The sequence below is a fragment of the Zosterops lateralis genome, assembly GCF_965231275.1.
Source record: "Zosterops lateralis genome assembly, chromosome: 6".
Taxonomy (NCBI): Eukaryota; Metazoa; Chordata; class Aves; order Passeriformes; family Zosteropidae; genus Zosterops; species Zosterops lateralis.
This window is the reverse complement of record NC_139761.1, coordinates 16,655,500-16,665,865: the sequence shown is the minus strand read 5'-3', so window position 1 is coordinate 16,665,865 and position 10,366 is coordinate 16,655,500. Positions and strand designations below refer to the sequence as shown.

Below are 10,366 nucleotides of genomic sequence, written 5' to 3'. Positions count from 1 at the left end.
AGAGCTGGAGTGGAAAGAGAGTAAAAAAGGAGTTGTGAAAATTTAAGGAAACCTGAAATCTAAGGTAACAGTACCATTGGCAAAAAGTATAGCAGCTTCTTTTCTCTTGACTGGCCTTAGAATACTTAATTTTGATGTTGTTCATCTTCAAGTCCAGCCAGCCACCTCATAAAAATGTGTTCACAAGCCATCTATTTCCCCCAGATTCTTAACCAGGACACAGGAAAGGTTCCATTTAAAAATCATTTTATTATTAACATAATCTTCCCATTTAGCCAAGTGTGGGTTCATGTATAAGGAATGTCGGTAAATATTCCATTTGAGGCTTCTTTTTACATATTTCCATTGATAAATAAACTCTGAATTCACATAAAAAAGTTAAACTTAAATAACTAATATATTTTTTTGTAACAGGCATACATTGGTAAAATATAAATATTCTTGTACTCAGCCTTTGCTCTAGATAACAGTTAGCCACACATCACAGTTATTAACAACTAAAAACAAGAAGTCAACTGATTTTCTGGCCTGGACTAAAATAGAGATGGAAACAGAAAATTCACATTTTGACTTTGGGCCAAAAGAGGTTGAGAGGCAGGAAGAGAACAGTTTTATTAACAGCCTTGTTAAAAATAGTCTGCTCTGCCACTGAATCTTTACTTATTCTACAATTGGTAGTTGATTCCATTATAATTTTATGTAACACTCAAGTTTCACTAACAAAATATGGCACATCATCCATGAACAATATAATGATGTTTTAAAACTACCAGGGCAAAACTGCAGGCGATATGAGTGATTTGGCTCTGGCTCACCACTCTGTCCTCTCAGTCTGACATTCACAAATGGTGGCACCTCCCTGCTTTGGCCACTTTCCTGCAAAAGAGTGGAGTTTGTTACCTGTAGCTCTAAAGTTTCTCAAAGTAACCAGTTACCAGGCAGTCTCATACTCTGGGTTTGCTCACCCAGAAATCAAGACCAAAAATCGGTTGATGGTGGTGCCCTCTCACAGGACTCTGGGGATGATGGTGAAAGGGACCACGGGACTGCTGGCTTCCAGCTCCAATGCCGTCAGGAAGCATTCGGTGGCGGCATCATCATTGCCTTGAGCCTGCAGCACCTCTCCCAGGCTGTTCCAGACCTCGTGGGCTGTGGAGTTCACCTGGACAGCGTCTCTGAGAATCTTCTCTGCCAAGCTATAGCGCCCGAGCTGGTGAAGTATCAGAGCCTGCAAGGAAACAAAGGGAAAAAGGCTGAGATTGCCCTGAAGTTTTCACATCCTCCCTGTGCATCTCAGCACCCAGCTCATGCCCTGTAACACCTGAGACATACATGGCAACAGAGGCATTCAAGGATGACTGTAACAAGACTGAGTTCAGCTCAATGGGCAACAATCACTGTGCTTGATTTAATCTGTGGAACAGCAACAGGGACTGATATTGCTGCAGTAATGCACAAGGGACCAGCAGGCACAGAACTTCCTCATGAGCATCCTTGTTACAGACCCTCTATCTTCCTCTGCAAGATGGGATCCAATTCAACATTACACGATCCAGAGCATGTCCAAACCACTAGGATATGGGCTGAATGAGGCCATGGAAATCTCCATCCATCTCATTCAGCTATGTTACTGTGCCAGAAAAGTCATGGAATGACCCAGTAAGAGAGCTTTATTTAGGGATTATAATAATCCTAGCAACATTATGCATTTTTACATTGTGATTCTATATTGCAAAACACATGGACCACAAATCTTTGTTTTGCAGAGAGGTGTCCCAATTACATGCTTACAGAGGCCTTGTGACTTCTGCCCTCCCAGCCCCCACTGCTTGGACCACAATTTCTATTATCTCTCTGTACATCTGTCTCTGAAATCCTTATTAACTTAAGCACCAATGATTAGAAAGTACTGACATTCTATGCAGCCCCAGAATTATCCACCATACATTTCTGGAATTGTGCCCACCTGGCTGACTCTCAGCTTGGGAAGACTGTTAACTGCATCCTACAGAAAAACTGAGCACACCCTGCTCTGTAGAACAACATAAAGTGTGATGTACAGTATTGGCAAGTGAATAAATAAATGCAGCGCAGGCTAACTTCTATCAGCCTGGCAGATGTTCTCACATAAAGGTGCTAGAGGGCTTTTCTGGGTTTGGACTTTTTTTCAGCTGTCAATTGAGTCAGCATTTTCAGAGCAAGTGAACAGTACCTCCAATACAAAAACTGGATAACTTTCAGGGTCAGTGGTTTTTTTTTCCCTGCAGTGAAGTGATTGCCAATGACTGGTAGGTATCAGATGTGAAACTACAAAAAAAATGAAGCAAGGAGATGGAGTACACAAAGCTGGTGTCACTGCAATGCACCTAACCTCAATAAAATTTAAGTGTTCTTATTTTTCAAGGTAAGAGTCTATTTTCATAAGCCTTGCTTTTTTGGCGTACAGATATGTATATTTTATACTAATTAAACATGTGAGTTATTTGAATATTGCTAATACTTTTTTTCTTAAATATGCCAGACCATTTCCCCTGCTTGCTAAGGATACAAGCTGTTCTTTTCAAGACCAAAGAAAAAACACATTTTGCAGATATAAGCCTGTTCATAGGAAGAGACACATATTACGTCACATCTGCCCTATCCTGTATGGCAAAAAGGATAGCTGAGACTTTCCAAGTGATAGAACTAGAGCAAATACTAGCAGTTTGCCTCCTGTTATACTTTCCTAAGAATACAAGCATTAGTGTTGAAATTAGCATTTAGCATTGGTGAGGGAACCACTCTTGTGTGGGCAATGAAGTTGCATACTGACCCCTCATGTTTTGAGGACACAGCTTTCTCAAGGGAGTGCCTCCTGAAAGTCAGTCTTTCACTGGTGTCTTAGCCTGGGATGGGATGAAGACTCCTGCCTCAGGTGGTAGCCCTGGGACAAGAAGCTTTGCTTCCAAAGAACCAATAGAAAATTAGACTTGTTTCATGCAGAGCATTAAAAGGATAGTGACATTTGATAACTCTAGCTGTGGGCTGAACTCCAATAAATGATCTAGAGAAAGAACACAAAATACCCTCTGATTCATTAACTCTCAGAATGATGGTCAGATGTCATGTACTCTAAGTGTCCAGTTTGTAAATCCCCTTCCCAGATGACTTCATTAAAATTCTGAGGCATAGAACATTTCAAATTGTTTGGAGTCCTTGCCCAGCTTTGCTCTATTAAGCATTACACACCTCAGGCAGAAGGAGCAAGCATGTCTATCACACAGCAATATCCTTTGGTGACCTCACACCAACACTCATACAAGAAAACTAACTTCTGTTTATCAGCTGTCTGCATACACTTGCTTTCTGTATTAACTCTTCAGGAGAAAAACCTAAACCACTAAAACCACCACCAACAACAAAACCCATCCCACTAACCCCCTCCCCAAACCAAAACTCCTCTAAGACTTCCCAGAAATCAATACAAAATTATCCCAGTCCTTCACTCCTCTGCTTCCTAACTTGAAACAAAATCTTGAAGCTACCAGTTCTGGCCTTCACCTATTTAGCAGCAGATGTACAGACAACAGTTCTCTACAGAATAATTTTAAGTCTCCTGCTTTATGGAGATAGGCCTGAACAACACATCAGCTCTGCAGAAACACAGAGGGGTACTTAAGTGACATATGGTTCACACCTTGAGACTTGGCATGTTACCTTAAAATCTAAGCAGAATGCCTTTTCTCTATATCCTCTCTATAAATCTTTAAAAGGATAATGTAAGAGAGGGATTTTGGAACCTGAATCAATTAGAAAAAGTGCTATATAGTAATTTGTGCAAATAACAAGAACTGGCAGTAGGAAAACATCCATTAGACAAAATATAAAACCAGTAAATTCCAAAGGAATTACAGAAATCTACGACAACCTATTTGTTCTTTGTACTTTTAGAATGCTTCAGTACTTGACAGAGGTGTTGGCATCTGCAGGAGAAAGCAGGATCTTTCCTGCTATTGCATCTCTTTCACATGAAAGAACAATAAATGCATGACATTTGCTTCTAACAGTTATAAAAACCTCTAATGTGTGCAGACTTCTTCATTTTGCAGCTCAGTACAAATGTTGCTTATTACTTTACTCCATGTTTGGTTTTCTGAGAATTTTGGAGTTCCTTTGAGGTTGATTTTTTTCCTGTCAGATCACTGATCCTCTCTAAGCATGTTAAAGCTTTCACTTTCCCTCTGGTTAGGATGTCTGTATGTAGTAAACTCTCTCGGCAAATCTTATTTTTCTTTTAGCCAGCTCTACATTGTAGGGGTTGATTTTGTAACCCAAAAAACTTCAAAAGAGAACTCTAATGAGAAATGGCACAGGCAGAAAGTGAAGAGAATCTCTGAAGAAACAAAGAGACTTTTTTGTGCCATCATCACAACCAATGAAACCAGTGCTTCATGTCTCCAGTCCGTTGATATTTATACCAGTCACTTTGAATAATCAACAGTACTCAAAGATCTGTGGAGTTCAGATGCTCTCTGCTCAAGGAAAGGTCAACAGCCCTTTACAGTGCCCAGCCAAAAAAAAAAAGGGATTTTGCAATTCCAAGAGCCTCCAGGGACTCTCCAAAGGGACTTTCTATAAGAGCAACACTGTGTAACGCTGTGTGCTGCCTTCAACAGGGAGGTACTGTTGTCACTAGACAGGTTCTACACAAGCTTCACATCCTAACAGAACAAAACCCTCTAGGAATTAATCAAGGTGGGGAGGAAAGTGCTTCCAACTTTTGCCACAGGCTGTTATCAAGATCTTGCAAATTCTTTCCTCACTCAGTCTGGAGTCTTGAACTCTCCTTCTTGTTGGGCAATGATTTTACATGTGTTTCCTCCCTCAGTCATTCCCTTTACACTTCATTTTACATTTCCCCATACACGAAACTGCTATTCTTTGCTTATTTCACCCAAATATATCTCCGAGGACTGTTATTTACAATGTTCAGTCAAACAGGACCCATTTGTTCATTAGACAAATGTAAGCATCTTTTAAAAGGAAAACATTCAAATTAATTCAGACTTCCAAATGGAGCATTACAGTCTTCAAATAAAATTTCCAGCTAGAAAATGCACTATTATTTATTAATAAAATATCATGACTCAGAACCTGAACAGCATCATGTAATAAGCAATTGTATAAAGCCATAATTGCTTAAATAAGCATGTAGTGTAGTCTTCACTGCAAAGGTATCTTTTTTTCTGCAGATGGGCTTCCTCTCTTTGCAAATTAATCTGTCATAATGATTAACCAAACAGTCAATGCAAAACATATATCTAGACAAATAAACATAGGACTAAAAATCTGTAAATAACTAATTTTTCATTTTGAAAAACAGCTATTTAAAAAATTATTAACATCAGCCATTTAGAGCAGTCTAGTAGGGTCACTTTTTATTTGCATCTAGGCAAATCAGAAGCTAAGATTAATTTTTTTTCCATGGAACTAACTTTGAAAAATTACAGTCATAATTTTTGTCCATCATATGTCTCATCAAACCAGAGCTTTATCATAAAGTGCTAAACTATATTTGAATTAACTGGGGGGAAAAAAAGGGTAGAAAGGTAACACTACAAAGATCACTCTGGTTTCTTCAGTGTAACTAAAAACTTTGTCTCAAGAGAGCTGGAGGTTTCTTTCAAGTTTAACTGTCTGACTACTTCTCCACTGTGCCTGAAAATGAACAGTTCTCAGTCTCAACAGAAGCACCACTTGAGATTTTTACCGTTATTCACTTGATATCAAGAGGAATATTTTCATTTTCTCTGGGAAAAATATAGACTTTTTTTTATTTAAAAGTGAAAAAGAAGGGACCTGTGACCATGAGTCCGTTTGCACTCTTGCCTTTTCCAGGGAGGGTGCTAAACTCTGCAGAGAAGGAAACTGGGAAATGGGAGAAATGGACTGAGCGAGAACAAGAAATGTGGCTGACTTAACACAAAAAAAAGTGCCAGAGAGTCTCATCATGTTTAAAGAAATGCAGTCAGTTGACCTGCAGAAGTCTCAACTATGGAAATTTGAGTACTACCAGATACAATATTCATATTAATTTATTCATGGAAGGTCTGTTACATGACTTGTTTGCTAAAAAGCTTTGATAATTGTATGATACAGATTTTATTTAGCTAAAAAATAGCCCTCAGAGCTAAGTTTGCCTTGCAAAAACAACAGCTATAAGAAAACATTATAAGCACATGAAAATAAAAAATGGAATGATTTTGCTTTTAATGATAGGAGACAGAATAACAGTGGCCTGTTTTGCTAATGACCTGCTGAAGCCCAATAAGCTAACAGCTGATAATATATAAGCAGACAGAGCTATTCTGATGTGGAAAACAATGATTTTTAAAAGCAACAAAAGATTTAAAGAACTCACTTCATCCAACTTCACAATAATTTTCCCAGTTCACTATCTTACTGTTTTTAAGTGGGTCCCAGCCTAAGAGATAATCAACTTTAGGCTGTGATATCAGAAGGACATGCTAGAAACATCCTCATCCTATCTAAAAACTTAAAAATCAGGGATTATGACCATAAATAGTTACAAAACTCAGTGTGCAATGTATGCATTGCAAATCCATATGCAGTGTAATTTTAGCTACACAAAACTGCCCCTTGTTCCATGCTGCTTTTTCAGCCTATTTTGCAAGTGTTAAGGTGGCTGCTATTTTTAAACAAATCTATCAAACTTGAAGGTTTACCAGAGACTTGACAGTGTTATGCTATAATAATGAAACAGAAGTGTTAGTGAGGCAAAATGAGAAGAATTTGCATGATACATGGAAAAAATAAGTAAAATTCTACATCTGATACTTTCCAACCCCTGTGATAAAAATATGCATTTTATATGTAGTCTATAATCAAGATTTACACTTACATAGATTGAAACAGAACATTATTTATACACTGTGCTCTCCTATTTTCATTTTAGCTGATGACATTGTGCTGAAACATGTCCATCTAGTCAAAGTATGACTTTGCATAAGAAATAATTTACAAACTCCTTTCGAAGGCACATGCATGTTGAGTCATTGTGCATGACTATTTTCTGCAAGTATAAAAAGATTGTGACATAGCGCATCAGTTAGAAATAAACCATTCCACCAGAAAAACGATGAATAAACATAGTTCTGTATCTGCAGACACAGGTTGCATTTTAATGCAGAGATTTTGAAGGGTGGCCACATTATAAGTTTAAAACCAACTGGATTGACCACACTACACTTACTTTACAAGTAAAGTTGATAATAAATACTTTTTTTAAAATTGGAAAAGAAACTGCAACATGTATATAATTTGTTTTCCAAAATGCAGAATAAAAACTCCTTATCTTATTTTTGCGAACATGGCAATTATTTTTAAAAATAAAAAGCATATTTCTTCAAATATGGTCTAAATAAAACTTCCTAGAAGCTCAGTATGGATTTTCTTTTTTAAATTAGAACAACCAGCTAATAATACTACATTTGATCACTCACTAAACCAAACAAAGCAGCTGATGACCAAATACGAACCTGTGCCTTGAGCCAACACTTTTGTTCAGAGCTATCCCAGATCATCACCTTGCCACATGTCCCTCTCTGCCTCTCCCCCTCCCCCGCCTTCCTCCATGCCCAGCCCACCCTCTGTGTGCTCTGTGGCCCTGCTGGAGCCCCAGTTTGTTATTTCTCTGCCCTTCCCCCAGTTCTAACATACCCCCTAAGGTATCCAATTGCTTCCTCTGCTGCAAAACACTTGTTGCTAGGAGAAAAACCTACTGCTTGGCAACAGATTTTTAAAACAACAACTTGGGCTTTGTTACTCACTGAACTTCACATCACCAGCATGAAATAACGAACCCGTGTGGTCAGGAGTACATTTGTGTACTTATAACTCCTTTGGAAATGACTGACCCCTTCCCACAAGGATGTGCTTGCCTTTTAGTTCCTTACTGCTCACAGCACAGAATGCAGAAAGGTTCAAAATTGAAGGTTGTTTTTAAAAACTGCTGACTGTAGCCTCCCACCGAGATGGAAGCTCTTGGGGGACTTCTTTTCCTGTTAAGACAACATGTTCTTGCAATAATCTGCTGTAATTCTGATTTACACTTTATGTGAACATCCTATCAGCTTTTTAAAAAATAGCATGACTACCAGGCTACATTGCAAGAACTAATTGACTATAGCAAGAACTCTGGAAACAATAAAACACCTTATGATAAAGTGAAGCAGCTAGTGACTCTAGAGCTTATTTAACTTTTTATCTCCATCTGAAAATTACATTGAGGGTCTTATTTTATATGCTGTGGCTACCAACAAAGTAACCCCACAATGGATCTCCCTTCAGAAATCAGATGGCTACAGCTCTGTCAAGTACAGCATCATGACTGGCATCAGGGAATAATTAAGTATAGCCTTAGTTCTCAGATTATGGCCAGTGCTAAACTTGGAGTACTTGTCATCTGCTGCAAATATTTTACATTTTGTCCCAGGTGTGACACCATGAGGTGACGCTGTAGTGTATTATGTAGGTCTCTGGATCACCTCCTTCCATCTGGAAGCTTGGCACCACTGCATCTTCCCTTCCCCCCTCCCAGCACTGAAACCACATCGTCTTCTCACCTTGCCCACAGACCAGAAATGAGGATTTCCCAGATGTATAAAATACACACACCTGTGATGAAAATGGGTGCAGGAGATCACAGCGTCACACAGTGTTGTTTATGAAATGGGCTCATAGCAATTTCTGTAATTTGTTATGTTCTTGTCTTTTGTGATTCATACCCTCACTCTTTGCCCTATGTAGACAGTTTATAGATATAAACACATCACAGTGCATGAAATCCTGCCTCTTTATCAGTCTAATCTGTAGCTGTATTTCAACACTGCCTGGGCTCAAAGCAAGGCCAAGTTTACCATTGTGCTCCATACAGAGACTCCGAAGCACTGTTTGTTATTGATACCATTATTTTTTCAGTATTGAGTCGAAGGGTCAGAAGTACAGCAAACTGTGTTTCTGTTATTCAAAACCTAGGAGTAACATAGAAGTTTCAATATCCAAAAGAGGAAAAGACCCCCCCGAATCATTCAAAAATTATACAAGTGCCAAACAGGATAAACAGAAAACCTCAGACCAAGATTTTTGAACTGAGGAGCCTCAAAGTCAGCCTACTGAGTAAATATTCAATTATTTGAGCAAAATATTGGATTTTTCACAAGAACTGAGGATACCAGGAATACAGAGTCCTTACTCCATTGCCTAAAACTAGGTTCCAGTTTAGAACACCTGAAAGTTCCTGGTTTTGAAAGCTTGTGCTCCATGCAAAACTATTATAATGTCAAGAAATTAATGTTTTTCTGTCCATCAGTCAATTATGGATAGAATTAAATAATAAATAATTAGAAATAGCAAGCAGTGACTTTTTAAGAAGCCATTTTTCATTAATGACAGTTCTTCTGAACAGCCACATTGAGCATATTAGTTGTATGTGGCTTCTGGAAATAGCAATTAGAAAAATTGATCAAATGCTTTAATGAAGAAATCAATCTGAAGTTAGGGGAATAGTTTGTGCATCAAAGGATAACCAGAGATGCAGATCCAGTACTAGGTTCTGTGAGTAAAATTTATAATTAATAGAACTGTCAGAGTTTAAATCAAGCTTTGGAGATTTTTAGCTAGATTGCCACTGTATTGAAAGCCAGCACTTGTAGTCCATGCTTGTACACACTCAGTACTACAGAAACTAGCACTTATTTGTCTGAACTTCTGAGACTATAGAAATGGAATCAGAAGTGAATGATATTCTTCTGAAGTACCTTTTGCATTTATGCATGTGCATTTCTCTCAAATATTCTGAAAAATGCTTTATTAAATATTCAAAGTCAGAACTGCAGTATTAGATAAAAGATGACCAATCTTTTCATTACTAAAATAAAACGGAACTTCATAGATTAAAGCACATTATTCACTTTTTTATTCCTTTTGCCCTTAGTCAAAGAGACTTCTGCATATAAAAATATGTACATACATATGTTATAACTATGACTAATGCCACTGTTTCAAAAGTGTTATGACACCACAGCAGCACTTACTACACTGGCACTGCAGTAACCTCTAAGAAAAAGAAAAGGTTATTTTTAATACAGCATTAATAAATATATATTTTTATAGCATCCCCAGGAAACAGACCACTTCCTCTCTCGCAAAGCAGATGTGATCTGCCATCTGCTGCTCGGGCTCAGCACACGGCTCTGGAAGGGCCATCCTCATGCAGTGTGCAAAATCCTCCCATCAGGAGAGGGAATGCACCCCCTCTCTCCCTGGATTCCAAAAGGCAAGGCAGGAGCTGTAGGTAGCTGTTAAC

At 38.3% G+C, this 10,366-nt stretch overlaps 1 protein-coding gene across 3 annotated transcripts in view; it reads right to left on the bottom strand.

The window, feature by feature from the left end:
• Positions 1-229: 229 nt before the first annotated feature.
• TTC7B (tetratricopeptide repeat domain 7B) overlaps positions 230-10,366 on the bottom strand; it is a 123,996-nt gene continuing 113,859 nt past the window's right edge. For all 3 annotated transcript variants that reach the window (XM_083863074.1, XM_083863072.1, XM_083863073.1), the window contains one exon: positions 230-1,228. In XM_083863074.1, coding sequence (XP_083719200.1) covers positions 1,007-1,228 — 222 coding nt within the window. In that variant the 3' untranslated portion in view covers positions 230-1,006. The remainder of the gene's footprint in view (positions 1,229-10,366) is intronic.